At 41.3% G+C, this 19,487-nt stretch overlaps 1 protein-coding gene across 11 annotated transcripts in view; it reads right to left on the bottom strand.

Annotated features, from left to right (window-relative positions):
- The window catches only part of NAV2 (neuron navigator 2), a 332,145-nt gene that overhangs the window by 127,953 nt on the left and 184,705 nt on the right, over positions 1-19,487 (bottom strand). For all 11 annotated transcript variants that reach the window (XM_003206105.4, XM_010710730.3, XM_010710731.2 and 8 more), the window contains 2 exons: positions 14,187-14,304; positions 7,366-7,418 (listed from right to left, as the gene is read on the bottom strand). In XM_003206105.4, the coding sequence (XP_003206153.1) occupies positions 7,366-7,418; positions 14,187-14,304 (171 nt within the window). The remainder of the gene's footprint in view (positions 1-7,365; positions 7,419-14,186; positions 14,305-19,487) is intronic.

Consider the following 19,487-nt stretch of genomic DNA (forward strand, 5'->3'; position numbering starts at 1 on the left):
AAAAAAAAAAACCCAAACCAACAAAAAAGCCCCAACAACATCTTAGAAAATATCATGTACTGCCATGTGAGGTTTCACATTAGTCTGTCAGATAACAGCAATGCATAACTTTTGCCATGCAAGTACCTTTTTGACCTGAAGTTTTAAGACATATAAAGGGATGGGAAAAATCTTGTTTACAGATCAGCTCTTGCCTGCACTTCAAAAAGAAAAGACAAAAACGAGGCTGGCAGTATTTGGGAGGCTGAGCTGCCATCACCTGATCTGCACTTTCTGTCCTTTTCTATGTAATACTAAAATAAATAAAGAAAAAGTACAGGGGAAACCATCAGAAAATGTCCAGGGTAGTTTCACTTATTGCTTATAACAATAAAAACGTTCTGTTCTATCAGGGCAAGAAGAAGTTACTGGCACTACACCACTGGGATTTCAACAGTTCTAAAAAGGGTGATGTGAGGAGGTTGGTAGAAGTTTGGAATATACTTTGAAAATAGATTGCCAAAACCAGACATGTAGCAGGTAAGAGACTGCCTGTAATGTTCAGATCTGAAAGTTTACAGCAGGGTGTAGGTCCAAAGGTTCATTTACCCGCAGTTCGGCATGCGCCAGCAGTCCAACTCCATTAGTTTCCTTCCTCATGCTCAACCACCCTTTCAGGTTTTCAGCGCAGCTCTTTTATTGATGTGACATAGGATTGGAAAGCCAAAGTCCACCATTTCAAAAATAAACGCCACACAAAAACATCCATCTTCCCACCTCCTGTACCTAAAGAAACTTCAACTTTTATTGCTCCAAGAGCACTGCTAGTCTTCCACATCTCTGGGTAGATTTCTCCTCTTCTAGTAAAGAGATTTACTCAGGTAAGTAAGCAATGATAAGCAGATCTTTATAAGAAAATAAACTATGGAGATAAGATCTTGTATAGATGTACAGCATTGCATCTATAAGGAATTCACAAAAAAGAAAAATAGAACTGAAAGTTAAAGACAGCAATGATTCCATTAACATTTATGCAATATTATCTGTGGTACTGACACGCAGCAGAATGATAGCAATGTAATCAACTATTTGAAAGAGAAAATTGAGCTCAGTAAGGAAAATAAATGCGGGGAAATTCAAGAAAATGAAATGCTGAATGCAGGTCTATAGCTGAAATGATTAAGATTTAGCATTGGTAGAAATTCAGGGTGCTTCCCATGCAATGGCTGGTGTCTCACACAGAAACAACCTGTGTCTGCCATCCAACTGCAGTGGAAAAGGGCTCCCAATCCACTTGGCACTCCGGAGTCTCAGAAGAGGAAAAAGGATCCAGTGGAGCCATCAGGGGCTCCATCAGGTTGCCATCTCCTGCATCCCGGAGCTGCCCAGGATGAAAACAGCAATGTTCCGATGCAAAAGTTGAAAGTAAGGAAGCTGAAATCTTAATATATCAAGAAGCTTATGGTGTAAATAGATTTTTACGACCAGCAGCTTGAGTGAAAAACCCTTAACCTGGCCTATCACCTCACCTTACGCATTAGTTCAAAAGGAGGAGGAAAGCCAGGAACAGATGTCAGCCCCTGGCTGGAAAAACAGGATTTAAAAATTAGGAAACACACATATGTACTGATTTCTAAATACCTTTAAGGGATATCCCTTTGCGCATCGCTGTTCTCATTCCCAGCAGATCTTTATGCTCCCCATTCATTCCTAGCTTCTACACATACAACACCTCAGAATGCACAAATTTAACAACTTCATTCATTTAATTCTCAGTGTGCTATTGCTTTCCTGGGCGTATGACTCAGTTTTCCCTTTATTTTCAAATGTACCTTGCAGTAATTGTGTACTTCTGGCAATGCTGGCCACAACACCCATAGATGTTTTTGTGTTTGTAATATAATACCATTTTCTACTTCTATTCTTGTCAGTGCTAGAAAGAAAGGGAGCTAGGAAACATGCCCTGGCCTGTATAAACAAAACAGAACACGCCAGAAAGAAACAAACAAACAAATACCCTCATTCTGTAGCATGTAAATGGACACCCAGCATGGCACTGCTGTATGCTGAACGCTGATGGTACCAAAAACAGACTTGGATATGCAAAGTGTCTGTACCTAAAGTTCAAGTCCGCCAAATCAAACAGACCAGAGTAAATCCCAAACTGCCCATCTGACAGATACAGATGTTCTTCTCCAATAAAAATCAGAGCTAAGCTTCTTGTAGGTTCCTTCACCTAGGAGCCATCGGAAGTTTCTCATATGATGCAAGACCTCCACTCCCTGCTTTTACAGTGATAGATGTGGAATTTTCTTGAGTTTACCACAAAATACCAGTACTTATATCAAATCCAGTATTATGCATTTAATTTCCACCTCTGTGTTATGCGCATTAGTTCTCAGAGGAAGAAAATGAAGATTGATTCATGTAAAATGTTTTAAAGTTTCTGAAGCTCTTATGCAATATTGCAGCAGACTTCACATACAACACAGAAACAAGGATAGAGTACTATGTGAAGTTCCAAGCAGGGAACAAATGCCTCCCCTATAGAAGAAAAGACTGTATTTTAGATTCATAGACAATTAGAAGAAACCCAGGAAGGTGACAGCAAATGCTCTAAGAGCTAAACATTCCAGACGCACTTGGCCACAAATCTCCTCCAGCAGCCCATGGAGTGAGGCTGGTGTCTGCTCCAGCTGACCCCGGCCCTTCCAACCAACATGAGGGTCAGGGCCTGGAGATACCCATTTGTCACTACAGCAACATTCAGCTTGTAAACACGTGCTGACCATAAGGCAAAGCTCACTGATTAAAGCTAGAGAAGACCGAGCAGAAGGCACCAAAATTCCCCGTATTGCATTTCTCAGGTCAACGCTGGACAAGTCTTACTTGAAAATATAGAGCTATATTTAACCACTGCGATGCCTGCCCAAAAATCTCACAGCAGGAATTTGCAGAGGGAAAAAATGCTTGTGATGCTTCTGATCCTTCCCACAGATCCTCAGCCCAGACTGGGGGGGCCATGCTGAGGAGGGATATGAACACATTCGTTTTAACAAATGAATTAAAACTTCCTGCACTGCTCCCTTTAAAAGCAGAGGTCCTTCCAAGCTGACAAGCTCCTATTCTTTGGCCCTGGGAGTCCAGAACAGCTCATTTTCAGAATATAAGTAATCAAATACTAAAATAGCAGTTTAATTACAAAGTGAACAAACTGAAAACAAGGGCTTTTGTCTTGACTTTCACAAAGTCCTTGCAGTACGAGACTTCATGTTTGCAAGTAGAAAACGGAGCAGCGTTGTTTTATTGGTACAGCTTGATGCCTGCATCAGAAAGGAACGGTTCCTGAAAAAAAACCTCTGGTCAAGACACACACATCAAAAGAAACCTTTCCTCTTTGTTACTTGATAACATAGATTCTTGTATAAACACAAAGTGATCACTCTAAAAATAATAAAACCTAACCACAAACCAACACGGAAACCACAGTTACTTCCTACCCTGTTTATGAGGGGAAAGTGTGGGGTTGGTTTAGCCTATACGCATACCTCTTTCTTCAAACTCTTGCCTTGGGCATCCCACAACTTCCCCAGGCTTGGCACGAACAGATGAGGGTCTCCTTCCCCCACCTACAGATCCTCCTGCTCTTCTCCCTCTGGCACTGACAGCTTTGCTATTGCTCTTCTCCTTCAGCAGCAAGGGTAACATGCTATCACTTCACCAACTTTCACACTTAACATTTTATTTAGAGTGATGAAAAAATCTTTTACAAAACAAAATGACACTGATCCTGGAAAAATCAACTTTTTTCCCTCATCAGTCTTTTCTCAAACATTTTTTCTTAAATATGTACAGCTATATCTCTTTCTACTGTCACATTCAATGTTTCTTAGTTTTGCACGCAAGATGGAAAACACACCCTCCACCTCTCCTATATGACAAATGGCTGCTACTTGCTTTATCTCTCCTTCCAGCCCCATCCTTGGCTAAGTGTCAGCTGTCGCCTGTGTCTGCTAACGCACTGCTTCACTTCCAAGCATCTTCTCTCTGCTTTATCTCCAAGTCCATGTTTTAATATTTAACTTTCTTTACTCATCTCCCTCCCCAGTCACTTCTGTTGCGGCTGATGCAAATCTTTTTCCTTCACCTTGCTCATCCCAGATCTCCCATCATTCAAAATGTCTCCTCCTTCGCTTTTTTTCTGATAGCATCTCATCTTCACTCTTACTCTATATGTTACAATTTATCTATTGTATATACTAGATAACACAACTACCTCTCTCTCCCTCTCCTTTATTTCAGTGCTATGCAAAAAGGATGCATCAAAACACAGAACCTCGTTTACTGTCCAAATTCTGCAGGATGTCAAATGTCGTGCTCAAATATCATTCCAAAAGAAGAGGTAAATAAATTGTTAGAAAGAAAAACATCCCTGCTCTTCTGTAACCACACAACATCAGCAGAGGGACAGCCCCACTTGTGCTTATCAATCTCAGCCTTTTATCAGAAGTGGGTAGGAGAGGAAACTGGCTTTGTTTTACTCTCCTTCACCCAGTTCTCAAGAACCATGCCAATGTTTTCTTATACTTCATTCCAAAAACCAGAAAACAATTGTGGTGATCATCTCCAAATTTTCCTGGACTGAGAACCTACACTTCATACTACTACATCCTCTATTAACCACAAAGTGTCTGCATGCCAGATGGAACCAATCATCACAATTACAAGCTTTTGTTTAGAAAAGCATCTACAGTACAAAAATATGAAGGTTTGAGAGAAAAGAAAACAGTTCTTATGTAGAGGAAATACATAAGATTGCCTGTAAGAGGTTATATATACATATATTTAAAAAAAAAGCCAACTCATATGGAGAGAAAGGAGATAGAGATACTTCCAACCACAGAGAAACCCAAAGGAGATGAGAATAGGGTCTGGGTTCTCACATAGGTATCCTTGTCATGTCATGTCATGTCTGGCACCGAGACTAGGCTGACAGGTGTTGATGGTCCCAAATGGTTCTGCACCAAACTTAATTTGACAAGGCTCAGTAGCGTTGATTTTGAGCTTGACAGATCCAAGCTGTATCCAATGTTCAGTTTGGGCAAATCCACATGATGATTTGCCCAACATTCTGTAGAGATGGGAACAGCAATGCAAAGAGACCTGCTCTGGCTCAGTGTTCAGCTCTCTAAGGTTTGGCAAGCTTTACTGGCTTAGGACCACTCCACATGGAAGCAAATCCACCCAGTTTCATATGGCCCTAGTGGGCTGGCCAGACACAGAGTCGCTTCAGCTTTCCAAGCAGATGCATCTTCAGTGCTCAGCTTCCAAGCCCTGGTGAGCCCACCAGAAAAGCTTCATTTACGGTGCCTTTATTTATTTACCTCTTTATTTCATCTACTCATCTGTGATGTCCAGCTTACTGACATTACAACATGGGAAAGATTTTGAGAAGGATTCATTTGAAAGAGTAAAACTAAATATCACTCGACTCAACTCCGAGTATTAGACACACGAGACAGCTTTGTCCTCTGTATAAGAAGTTCCAGACACAAACACCAGCTCACACCAAGGGCTGGCTGCTCAGGCAGGTGAGCTATATTAAGAGGTAACTATATATAAATGAAAAGGATGAAGATTGCCAGATCTAATAAATAAGCAACACATTCATTTTCCCCAGAATGCAAGACCTGGAAAAGAGTTGTCTCCTTAAACATTGCAAGCAACTGCATTAAGGACAACCTCCATGAAAATACTTGTGTTCTTAGAATAGTAGAATGGAACCCTAGAATGGTTTTGATTGGAAGAGGCCTTAAACATTATCCAGTTCCAACCCTTCTGCTTTATTCTTTATTGTAAGATGGCCAACAGCTTGTCCAACATGCACACTCCTATCAAAGCAAGCCATGAGCATGTTCTCTTGTGACAAAAGCCATCCAGGATGCCTTGCTTGGCAACACGAGCAGGGTGACACAGAAGGGGCAGCCCTACTCTCCTCCTGAATAAGGGACCAGAATAAAACCAGAGCCTTGGAGGAGGAAGTGCAGAGAAAACTTCCTTACTCCTGACACAGCATGCACTCTCTGTGTGCTTCTGTGGCCAGAGCTGACCTTTGGAAGCAACGGGAGATAAACCCAAACATTGTGCCTTCATAAAGAGTAAGGACCTGAAGCGACTTTTGGCTACAGCGTTAAGGAATTTGAGATAAACTCCAGTCCTCAATGAAATCCAGTCCTCAATGAAATCCAGTCCTTATCATGCATTTGTGGAACATTAAATGATAGTAATTGTGAAAATTTCCTCAATTATTTGAACTGTAGACAGCTGCTGTGGCTACAGCAAGAATAGCAACCAATCTCTTCAAAGCAGTAAAAGTAGCAGTGATAAATCCTTCAGATGACTTTCTTCTTAAGGAGTGCTTGCTATGTGGATTTGAGCGAGACTGATAACTTACAAGGAAAAAAAAAAAGCCCAAAGAAAATAGAACTCAGTGTTGTTCCTGTCTTCAGATGACAAACTCCCACCAAATCTTTAACGTATTTTGCTTGGGCTGGGAGGTGGGGACATTTGGGAAAGAAGCCATAAAAAATAGCTTCACATGCAAAAATAAGACTCAAGAAGCCCAAAGTGAGAATTACAATGCAAAAGGGGGATTTTTTAGAATATGAACTGTAAAATGAATTTTTTCCTTGAGATATAGAAGGAGATAACCTTTAAAAGAACAAATTTTAAGTCTTCCTCTCCCAAGACACATTTTAAAAATCAGTTTCTTACTACTTTCTTTCTAACCAAAGTTCTGTCTGTAAGTTTAGCTCCACCAGTATTCACAGCAGATATGTTCTTGAGGTACCATCTGCTTTTACTTTTTTTGTACCAACTTCTGGTTCTTTGCTTTTAAGTATTATGTACAAGCAAGAGACAAAACTACTCCTTTTATAAACTAAAACATATCAATCAGAAACATGTTACATAAACAATTCCCGTATTTTGCAACTGGAATTTTTGTTTCTTTTAGTACATTCTGCTAATTTCCAAAGGACATAGGAACATAGCCCAGTTTAAAATAAATCTTTATTTCTCCTTTCAAAATACATCTGTCTATACAGAAGAGTAACATTTTTGTTTTCTACATTCCTCTAGCTATTTGCCATTTCAAAGATATAAAATAAAATAGCAATAAACATGATAAATGATAAGGCCCAATTTAATTTCTATGGAGTGCAATGGGGAAAGACCTGCAGTGTTTCTGTTCTTCAGCTTATACCTGAGCTCTCAATACTGTGAAAAACAGCTAACATGGTAATTAAAATCTCAGATACTGAAATCACACAAACGCATGCAGTACTCAGCCACATCCCTCCCAACAACACGCCATGTTACACTTACCATTTGAGATCTGTTTTTTGGGCAGCCATTGATGTCTTCAATCTTTTCATTTGCTGGAAAGCAAAGACAAAAAATAAGGCAAAAACTCTACCCAAGGACATGATACCAATTATTTACAGAGCCTGTGCTGCTAGCTAAATAAAGGGCTTTCAGGTTGTCGTTGTCCAATCAAAGTGAACGTGTGAACACCGAGACCAGCAGAAAAAAAAGAAAAGCAGCTGAAGTTTTCTTGTGGGTCATGCCTCCAGAGACAGCTGGAGCCAGAAAACAACTGGTCTGGCAACCTCCTGTGCTCTGACGGGCAGCTCCTTTCAACTACAGAAAGCCTTAATCTTGGAAACTGAATCACTGCTGGGTGGAAAAGTGTGTACATTCTGTTTGCGTGCCAATTGATATGCTTTGTAAAGGGAATATAGATTTTAAAACCAGATGGGAAACTTAAGGTCAAATCTATTTTGCTTTTTTAAGCTCAAACTACAAGACTTTAGTCTTTTTTTATCCATGGCTCACCTGTAACACAACTTGCAGAAAGATACGGTTAAGTCTCAAGAGGAAGAAAGAAGTTGTAAAGGTGTTCAAATCTTCCAGTTTACATCATGGAAGCATAGAACCACTAAGGTTGGAAAAGACTCCCAACACAATTCAATCCTACCATCCACCTACCACCAATATTTCCCCACTAAACCACATCCCTAAACATTTCCTGAACATCTCCAGGGATGGTGACTCCACCATCTCCTTATTTTGGAGGAGAAATGTTTCCTAATACCCAACCTGAACCTCCCCAGGTGCAACTTTAGGCCATTTTCTCTAGCCCAATTGCAAATGTAGGCTTTCCTGACACATCTGATGAATTGAACAGAGTTGCCTCCCATCAATTTGTTTATTATTAATATACATATTTTCTACCTAACAAATTCTCAGGACATCAGATAGAACTCCATCAAATTTTACATCTTTCTTCAGCTGGAGATATCAATTTTGGCACAGTATTCCAAAAGCAGTCATTAAAAAACAAAGAATTAACAAAACTATTTTACTCTTACAATAATACATTAAGAATTGATGCTAATCTGAAAAGATTGCAGATGAGCCTATTGTGCTGACCACCAGAGTAGCCTATCAGCCTCCACATGCAATAAGGATGTGCTTGTTTCTAAAACTGAGATCTCAGATTTGGCCATATGGGTACAGAAGCGTTCACTTTGGATCTCGTTTACAAATCCCATCCCTCCATTTTTAATATTTACTGCCTCTTGGTTTTGTGTCATGATCTTATATTAACTGCAGTTATAATTATTATGAAAAACGAAAATAGGTAAGTTTGATAAGATCATTATTCATATAAATTTGCATTTAAATTTGCACTGTTCATAATTATTACTTGAGAATAATGAAGTTTTGCATGAGTTTTTCTCTTCTTTGGTTAGAGAGATATCCCTAATAACCATGGTCAGTCTCTTTATCTTTCTTGATGAATAGCAGCTTCTTTCCTATTCCTCTAGAACTTCCAGAATCGTATATGATGGTTTTAAAACCGATGTTAGCAAATCATAAAGCTTATTATCTGTCTCCTTTTAAGCTTCTGTATGCAAAATATGCAGATTCAACCATGCGAATCTTCTTTCCAAGATTCTGCTGCAATACAGCATTTGAATTTTTCCTTTTTATTTTTTGTTTTTTTTACTTAAATACTTACTCAATACTTTCTGAGTATTGCTACACATTCACAGGCTAGGAGTACATGCTGGTTCTAGAGCTGAATCAAAGGTAAACCCCACCTATAAGCAAACAAATACACTGTTCCACAGCACAGGAACATTACTGGCAAATGAAGGTGTGAACCATCTCAACGTTTTCTGACAGAACAAAAAATATGCATTCCACATATATGATAGCTTTAGGATGTTACCTCTTTATCCCCATCACTTTTCACAGTATGGTTAAAATATTACTGTTTTCACTCAGAAATTATTCACTTCATCCATGTACCTTTCAGTCACTGTACAAGATGCAGAGAGCCATCCCTGCACTCCTGTGATCAACTAATTTGTAGTTTCTCCTTTGCTTCATTCATTTTGTTCCTATCAGCTTCCTTCATCTTCTTGCACTCCACATTTTTTTAAGTAACTGCTTTTGCTTCCTCTCAAAACCTCCTCTAAACCAAAGCAATTTCCTCATATGTGAACTTGCAGGTTTCTGTGCACCAGTTTACAACTCTCCATCCATTCTGCATTATCTTAAGTGAAGTACATTCCCTTTACACTGTCAGCCTTCTCTCCACAGGTAACAAAATAGGCAACAGAAATAGTTCGTAGGAATCAGAAGATGAACCACAACTGGAATTTCTGCCCCAATCAACCTGCTCCACCAGCTGCTATGTCTGCCTCCCCCAAGGAAGTCATCTTCCCAGCAGGTTTATCTACAACCTTTTCTCCTTCTCCACTCCCACTTCACCTTGGTTTGTCCCTTCACTAGATTAAAGCAATTACTGCTTCTTCCCTACAGGTGCAAGTGCTATGAAAAGCAGTGTAATAGAGAGCAACCAGCCAGGCTGGCAGTGGGGCAAGCTGGCAGTTGGCCTGAACTCCGACTCCAACCTCTTTGTTTATATAAAGCAGGGCAAAAAGTCAGAGATTCATACAAGGCTGGATTCATACAAGGCATCAAAGCGGCCTGCGGGTATATTTGGCATTTTGCAGGAATCTGTCTAATTCATCAGGAAATCACTTTGATGCTCCCATTCCTTGGCAGGAAGCTAGAGTCCATCTCTGAGCCTCCCACATAGCTCCAAGGAGGACTGCTGGCAGCAAGTAGGAGGTTATTTGCCTTTCTTGCAGAGAAGGTCGGAGAGATACCAGTGAATGAGGCTCCCTAAATAGCACAGCGTGCTGTGCTCGTGGGCAGTTTGCAGCATAAGTCACTGAGCGCTGGGAGATCTTGGAAGAGCGTCAAACTTCACAGCTGCAAAAGCACAGCTTGCTGGCTGAGATCGATGGGCAGCTCTCACAGCTCCTGTTGCTCACTGCCACGCAGAAATAGCACATCAGCTAGCATCAGCTGGAAGTCACAGGCAATCACAAAGGCTTGAAATTGTATCTCAGCCTACAGCAAGATGTAAATTCATAACCATGGTCGTGTAAAATGTTGGAGGATTTGTCCCAAACTGACTGCAAGCCTGCAGAACACCCCCAGTGGCCTCTTCTTCTTTCCCTCCCGATCCCTTCCGTGGGCATTTCCTTCCAGCAGACTTTATAGCGTGTTTGGTTAAAAGGAGTTTCAGATCGCTGTTCTCTGCTATATTTGTGCAGGCGCTGTGAAAGCTGGGTTACAACGAGCCCCAGGTTTGCCTCAACAACCAAAAGCCATGCATCCTCAACAACACTCTGTATGGGCATTGCTTTGGCAAGGTTTAACGTGACTGTGAGCCATACAAAATGGCCATGAGGACCACCACGTCATCTACACCACGACTGTGAAAACATGTACAACAAGAACACAAGGAGTACACCTTGTCCCCAGTACCAGACTGGGGGCTTTGTAATTCTCCCCACCTCTTCCTTGGCACACAGCTTTCACAAAACCAGAGCAATCCAATTATGTCAATACAGTGAAATTGGTTCAGCTGCTTTTAAGTATTTTCAGACTCTTCCCATTTATACACAGATTGAGGGTTTGTGCTAAGCCAGAAGAAACCAGCTGTGGTCTATAATAAACATAGTAATGAGTGACACTGGGCTTTCACTAACAGGGTCTGAATCAAAGGATGGAAAATAATTGGTTTTATGCATTTTTGAAAATAGGCATATTATGAAACTACAAGCCAGCAGGCTAAGAAAAAAAAGAAGTGAAAAGGAATCTGTGCCATTAAATGTAGCAAAGAAATATTTAAATTTATCGGCCAGTCAGCTGCCAGGCTCCCATTTATGTAAGTACAGAGATGCATTGCTGGTGGAAGAAAAAGTCTTCAGAAAGTGACACTCCAAGTGCACGAAAAAATAAGATGAGAAGAAATCAAAAGTGTTTCATTAAGCATTACGGAGAACAAAATTGGGTTAAACCATCCATACAAAAGTAGTCTGTGCTCTTCACAACAATGCATTAAGTGTTTTGTTAGCAACTATTCAGCATATTCAATATTTCAGGCATAGGGTTGGACATTACATTACTTTTTCTTGTATACATGAATGAATATTCTGCAGTCTAATTCCTACATCTGCATATGAATTTTGACCTGATTGGTTACTCAGATATTAGTAAAGGAACCTTTGTGTAATGTCTACCATGAATTATGATAAAATGGTCACTAGCGTGTACCAATCAACCAGCACAACACAGAGGTACACATTTTACTTCTCACTGCAACTACTTTTAGTTAGCTGATTTAGTATTCAACAATAGCTCCACGCCTGCATTCCTCTTCGTAAACGCACAGCTTTTCTATCTGATCTGACTTGGATTATGTCTGATCAGTTAAAATATCCCATGATTACAACATCATAGGGAAAATCCTACCAGTCTGGGTTAGTTTTAGCACATCCTTACTACTCTCAGTTTTGGAACTGACATTTCAAGGTTCAACATATGCAGTGTAAATCTCAGGTGAGAGCACAAGAAAAAAATATCTCATTAATATCTGAACCTGAATCAATTCTGATGACTTTGGATAACCTCCACACACTCCACTCACGTGGCAAAAAGGAGCGAGTATCTTCATGGATGGTTTTCACAGAAAAGGGCATAGCACAGAAATGAAAACTATCTCCTACATTGTGTACTGAAGCTTTCTTAGTCTTGTAGTCTTGTTTGCTAGAAAAAAAAACACTGCATTTTGCAAGTTACAGTTAAAACTGCTTCCATGTGTGAAAACTGTCACCATCTGTGACAATGAGATGCAGTGCCTATGGCCATACACATCAGATAAAAACATTTTCTTCACTACTCATTTGAACCATTCAGCTGAGTTCCTTTAAATATGAACTTTCTTTCACATGCAAAGCACTCTCCAAAAATGAAAACCTGAACCTGGTACTGTGTCATGTTTAATCCTAAACAGAGTCACAAGGCAGTGCTCCGAATGGTTAAAAAATGTAAAGGCGAATCAAGTTTACTGATAATTTTAGAGGGAGTAATCTGCACGTCACAAGAGTTTCCACAAACAAAATAGCTACATTCAGCAATATTTGTCACAACCAGGTTCACATTTTGATGGTGGCACACACACACCTTCTCAGGCAAATTTACTCTTTATCAGTGTTAACACAGCCTGGCTAGGTATGGATGAAAGGAATGAACCCCTAACTGCCTCTGGGTTCCCAACAATTTTCCCTGTTACGCAGACATAAGGAAACAGATATAGAGAGGAGCATTGTTCTGAGTGAATGCCTTTCACCACACAGTCAATGGTTGGCCTGGTTTTGTACATCCGCAGACGCCTGGCAGGTCTGGAGAATGCTACACAGACCTACTGCTGCTCGGCATCATACAGAAATGAAATCTTTTTGTTGTTGTATTGCAGTATAGCTCTAGTGGAGTAATTGGAACGATGCCGCACTCTTTCATCCCAGAACAGTGTTTACAGATTTGTACCTTAAATCAGGGAACTAGCTCGTTTACAGCTTCTCAAACACACATAAATATGCATGCACTGATGTCTTGTTACTTCACTGCTGTCTTCTTCATTTGCATCTCAAATCTGTCAGTTTGCTTCTAACAATGGTCGTCCTAATTCCCATTAGCAGCCTTTCTGATTCCATCAATCTCCATTGGCCCATGCATGTGTTTTGTGGCATCCCAAATACCAGATGGATGACTCTCTGAAGGAACTAATGAAGGATGCAGGCCCAAGGGAAGAAGAATATGTAGCTTTACATGGGGCCAATGTAGAAAATTGTTTCAGACCTTCATTATCTACTAATATTAACGCAAACCAAGGAAAGTATAGGCTTTGCAGAACTGAGCTCCTATCTGAGATAAATCCTAACGACAAATGACATTCCTCATCAAAAAAATCATCATATTTTGTTGTTCTTCCACATAAAAATCATACTCCTTCCCATTTCCTAGCTGCATATATGGATTATCCAAACTCAGCTGGAAGTAGAAGGTTCAACACAGCAGGCAACTATTGATATCAGCATGGCTAATTTTCTATTTTAGGAGCATCTTGAACATTGTATCTACCCAGCCTGCTACAAAGGAGATTAACCCCACGGTTAACTAACGAAACATGTGAATGGGAGAGATGGGGTCGAGATCTCATAACCACTGCAGCCCTCTCTCCCAGCACCCAGACATAGTGCACCCAAATGCCTATAAGGGATGTGTCTTTGTTCTGTTGAGGTGCACGATTAGGTGGAAGGATCCCAGCGTGCATCTAGCACCGTATTACAGGTGCCTGCTTCCTAATACCACCTTGGTCTTAAAGTTTCATTTAGGCTGGGGTTTGTCTGGCAACAGTCTGAATTAGGTTCACACTAACACTAAAGAAGTATCAGAAATAGGGATAGTGAAGGTTAACATCATGCTGGCAGAAAAAAACAAAACTCATCAGCTGTTTTTTAACATTCAGCTGCACGTATTGATATTGCTGTGTTAGAAGATTTTATCAGCAACATCAAATACTTCTCCACTATCCTTTAAGACAAGACTGTATCAAATTAATTAGCAAAGTCTCTGGAGAAAAATTACCCACATAATTCCATGCAGTTCAATGGATCTTCCCTCTAGCCAAGGATGTGTTTACATAGAAGATAAGGCAGCGCATTTCTGAGTTAGTTGGTACAAAAAGAGAGCTGGTACAAAAAGAGAAAGTCACTCACCTACAACCTGGATTATTTCAGCTAATAAGACTCCATCGGTCACATCTTGCTGCAGATCCTTTATCAATCTCTTGTGGCCAGATTTTGCTAGATAGTGGTTAGCCCAATCCGTGTAAATCTATTACGAGGGAAACAAACAAACAGAAGAAATTGTTGGTAATAAAATCAACTTAAAAAAAAAAACCACAGTTCTTTGTGTCCGTCAAGGTCTGAGAGGCTGATGTGAAAGAACTGCTTTTTGGCGGTTTGAAACAAGTCAACACCATTAAAATTCAAGGCATTGTGCAAATCAAGTATTCAGCTTACTATAGCAGGGCTTTTCCTATTCAGTAATCTGACATCAAAGCTCACTTAAGGCTATAGCAAACTTTCAAACATGTCACAGCCTGCGTGGACCATCACACAGTGAGCTGTTCCACACCGTAATGTTAAGCTGGAACAAGAGCTCTGATGCTCCTTTTTCATATCTGTTTTTGAGAGTTTTTAAAGATCCTTCTCCATGAGCCACTTCTGGTACTCCTCAGGCACAAGGCATTTCCACTGTAAGGTAACTCCTCTGCTGTATTACCCAACGAGCCTTAAAAGCCTTAAAACCCATCAGTATCAGTTAGCTCCATCTGGCAGGTCAAACAGGCCTACTAAGTTGTAATCTCTCCTGCAAACTTCTAGCTGTTGGGGTTTGTTTTAAAATGTATTATCTGAAAACTATGCAAACAAAGCAGTCAAGTCAAAACCTCTTTAATTCTCACTAAGAGCCGCTCACCACACGCTATTGCAGCCTGGCCAGGGTCACCAGGAAGCTCATAAAACCTTTCCAGGGCAGGTTATCTAAAAGAAGGAGGAAAAATACTCAAACAGGAATTCCTCTTAAGAACTAAATACTGTAGCTAAGCACAGGACGCAACTGGAGATTTGTTAATACAAACTATATTCCAAAGAACTAAAGAAACTAAATATCAGGACTGCACTTTAAATACAAACACATTACGGTTCCAGAGCTGTGGAGATGTGGCACTGAAGGATGTGGTTAGTGGGCACAATGGGGTGGGTTGGGGTTGGACTTGGGGGTCTTAGAGGTCTTCCCCAACCCTTATGATTCTATTCTCCACTGTTTATTCTCTAGTCCCACCGTTAGGGCTGCTGGGCATGCATTCCCTGTGCCATCAGTGCGTGGATCTGAAAAGCTAACCTCACTGGGATACCTCAGTGGAAGCCTGTGAATGAAACACATGCCAAACGCACCTGAGGGACTTCTCCAGCTGACTGAAAGAACCACAGGGAAACAAACGCTGCATTCAACCCAACCATTGTGTTCCCTACCTCCTTCTACAAGAAAACATTTTCTATAACAGGAAAAAGACTGAGAAAAACAAAACATGCACTTTTACCCCAGCTCTTTCCAGGCGCTGAAGCACTCACGTGGATGCAGTGCTACCAATGCCTATTGCTGCAGCTCTTCATGGCCACTGCTCATTTTTACGGCAGATATTAAGCTAATTATGGAAACTTTCCAGGATGTTTTCAAAACCTGTTTGTTGTTAAGCCTTTGTAATGTACTACATAAACGTGATTCCTCGCGTTTCTTTTTCCTCTTCCATACAGCCGAGTAAAAAAATAATAAACATACAATGGTTGCTATTTCTAAACACGCGAAACATGTTTCAAAGGACATCATGTTTTTGAATGTTCAAAACCAGGCAAATAATTGGGAAAGCAATAACAAGAACTGGCAAAACACTGCTGAGAAACTTTCCATTCACCTACTCCTATTTCCACGCATGGATTTTGAGTGCTCCCCAGTATTTCCAGAATACAGATCATGAACACGCTCATTGAACAGCCTTCTAATTAAAAAAATACCAAAACAAGCAATCTGAAAAATAAATCAGAGGTCGCTTCATTATTGTAGTTAACCAAATCCAAGCCAGCAACATGGTTTGGGCATTATGACCCATGCAGGTCTCTGTGTCCAAGCCCAGTCAGCTCAATGGTTAACTGGGGTCTGCCTTCTGGTTTTGGTTAGGAGTAGACTCAGCTGGCTGATAGCATTTTTTCCTTGGCACTCTATAATATTAGAAATTCAGTTATTTGGAAACAAATTAGAACCAAATGCAATGATGATGATGATGATGATTAAAATCCGCGAGGTTTGAATTTAGAGACTTACAGGTAAAACACGGATCCCAGCAGGTTGGAATTAAGGGCATTACAGGTGAATACTGACTTTGGAATCACACAGTACATTCTGAGTCACGGCTAAAACACTACTGTACAAAGTGAGCGAGGTTTCATGAAAAGACAAACCCCAAACCTACAGCTTTTAGTGGTCCCAGTTGAGATTCTCAACAGGGAAAGGATTTACACTGCTCCTTTTGCAGAACTTCTGCATGTGGATCTGTGCGCAACAACAAAGCCCAACCAGAGGGCTCCCAGTTACCAGCACAAGCCTGGGGAGCTCAGAACAGCACACAGCACAAATCCTGACCACCTACAAGAACCATACACAGTCTTTGCCCCTGGAGGGATCAGCCTAAAAGCCCATAAACCAAAGCTAGAGGCAACAGTCTGACGTTGGGACCTCAAAGCACAGAGTTCCTTCCTGCAGCCACCTGTCCCAGTGACGGGGACCCAACACCCAGTGCACCCAGGTGCTGGGCAGTGCCATCCACCCCAGGGTCTCCCACCATGCCAGTTCTTAACTAAACAGACACAGACTGCTTTTTGGATGTTTTTTTTTTCCCTGATAATTATTGCAAATCAGACGCTTATAGAAAGAGCTTGGTAACAACTGAACATATCTTTCTGACAGCACGTACCACTGTTAATAAGACCCAACGTTTTTCGTTACTGAGTGGCACGGCTATCCCACCAATGACATCCAACAGGACAGTGCCTCTGCTGTTGCAAACTGAAGTTCACAGGGTGAAAACATGCCCTAAAAATAGACACAGCATACCAAGATGATCCTAATGGCAATGCTATATGCAGGGGGAAAAAACCAACAGTAAAAATCATCAAAAATCCATCTGCAGTGCCACAGAATCCCAGTTCTGGGCTCCTAATACGACTTGCAGCCTCATGCCACTCCTTGCTGTGCTCCAACACAATATTTAACACAACAGTTAGCCAGTAATTACTATCTGACACGATGCCATTAAAATACCAACGCTTAATGAAAGTGCTGCAACTTTCCAGTTACCATCAGCTAATGGGAACAAAGCTGCAACAAATTCAGCTCCTTACTGGGGAGACAGGGGTAGCTTGTATTTTTTCAAGTGAAACTAAATGATCGATTCTACTCACAAGTGTTTGTTGGAACAGTTTTGAATTATTAGCCAGCCTGTGGGAGGTTTTCCACTGCCAATTACACTTTATGGGACACTTATATACATTAACTACCCCATGAAGTTAAATAGAGAAATGGGCAATTTAAGCAAACACCCCCAGAACTACTTTCCCTCTCTTTAAAGCCTCATTCCCAGCTGGGTAGAGCTATACTCACATAGATGACTGCAGCCTAGAATTAAAAAAGGGGAAAATCTGCTCTCAATGCTCCTGTTACCCACAGCCCACCCCATCCACAGCCCCTGTGGGCTGCATCTCCACCCAGAGAGCTCCTTCCCCACCTTGCACCATGCTTTAAATCACGAATCCCTAAAACTGATTGCATTCACATGTGTGAGAACTGCCAAAGTGAGTCCAGAAGGGCACATTCAAAGATGAAGCAGGGTTGGTGACCGAGCTGATCGCCCAACCCAAGTCCTGCTTGGCTACAATGGGAAAACCGACTTCACCTCAGGCCAACAGAAAGCGATTGACTTCAGAGAACAAGAGAAACCAAAGCCCTACTTTTTTAGCCATGAATTGTATTTTGCTAAGATGTCACCTGAGGCGCACACCAAACTATTCCCCCCTTTCACAGTTCTCATACATGAAATCACCCCGGCTACATCTACTGCCACACACAAATAGCAACAGAAAAGGGCTTATCTGAAGAGGTGGCAGATTTGTGCTCCGAAGAAAAACCACCGCAAGTCCTAAGAAGCTGAGGAAGAAAGGGAAAAAAATCACATCTGAGGCTGAAGTCAGAGAGCTGCAGAGCGGCTGCTGTGGTTAAGGAGCCAGGATTTGCTTACTGTTTTGTAATGGTCACAGGAAAATTTACTTCTCCCACGAGCAGGGACCTGCAAGTTCATACTGCTTATTGGCATATTTAACACAAACGCGTGCTGCTGGAGCCCAGCTCGCTCTTCCTTCTCGAGTGGTCAACAGCCAAATGATGAAGCACGAGGAGGCATGCGAGTCTGGTGGGGTTAATTTTAGCCTGGGCCACGCAGGCATGTGGTCAGATTTCTGTCTCAGCTACATCACTGCAGCTCCTCACCCCCAGCCCTGCTTCCTCCAAGCCAGAGGGTTCCAAGGTTAGAAATATTGGCATGCCTCGTTCCTGGCTCCCATCAAGCCTGAATTTTTCCAACCAGAACAGGCTAATTTTCTCTTGTCAGAGAAGGTGTCAAGTGCAACCTGCTGTTCCAAGCAGCCTCTACAGCTCACAAGGCTGCGTGACTCCAGCAGCACCTCCTCAGGGCAGGCTCAACCCAGGAAACCATAACTGCTTCTTTGGACTCTGAGAAGGAAAAGGCAAGGAAGAGGAAAAAGCTGAAATGGACAGGAAATCAAACCTGACTTGCCTCGTAGTACCCTGAGCACAAAATCATTCCTCTAAGCCCATTTTCTCCTGATTGCTTTCAAAAGAAAATAAATTAGGATTAATTTACCAAAACAACGCTCATAGTTATGAAGTAATTCCAAAGGAAAATAAAATTGGTCTCAAAGGGAAATAACTATAAATCATTTCAACTTCTGGTAATGCGTGAAGATTAAAGTTATCTGATTCAAATAGTGAGGACAGAAACATTACAAAGGCTCTTCTTGCTTATTAACAAAAGCAATTTGCTGCGGGGATTAAGCAGTGATAAAAGTTGGCGTTTGACTCACTCCTGAGAGCCAACGCTAACCTACTCCAGACAAGGACATGACAGCATTCCCTTTTGGCCCCGGCTCAGAAATACAGTACTGACATTGAGCATCAGAATATTAGGTATTTCTTCCAGTGCTTCGTAATTAGTGGCAGTGGGCAGAGTAAGAAAAGGTCAATCATCTTTCTAAAAAAATGTGTGTGTGTCTGTTCTACACATGCTTCCAACGCTCTTCCACCCAACACTCGTGCTCTTGGGCGCTGTCAGAAGTGGGACAGTGGGCTATGCAAACCCTAGGTGTGACCTACTTCTGAAAAACCTC

The sequence above is a fragment of the Meleagris gallopavo genome, chromosome 5 (genome assembly GCF_000146605.3).
Source record: "Meleagris gallopavo isolate NT-WF06-2002-E0010 breed Aviagen turkey brand Nicholas breeding stock chromosome 5, Turkey_5.1, whole genome shotgun sequence".
NCBI lineage: Eukaryota > Metazoa > Chordata > Aves > Galliformes > Phasianidae > Meleagris > Meleagris gallopavo.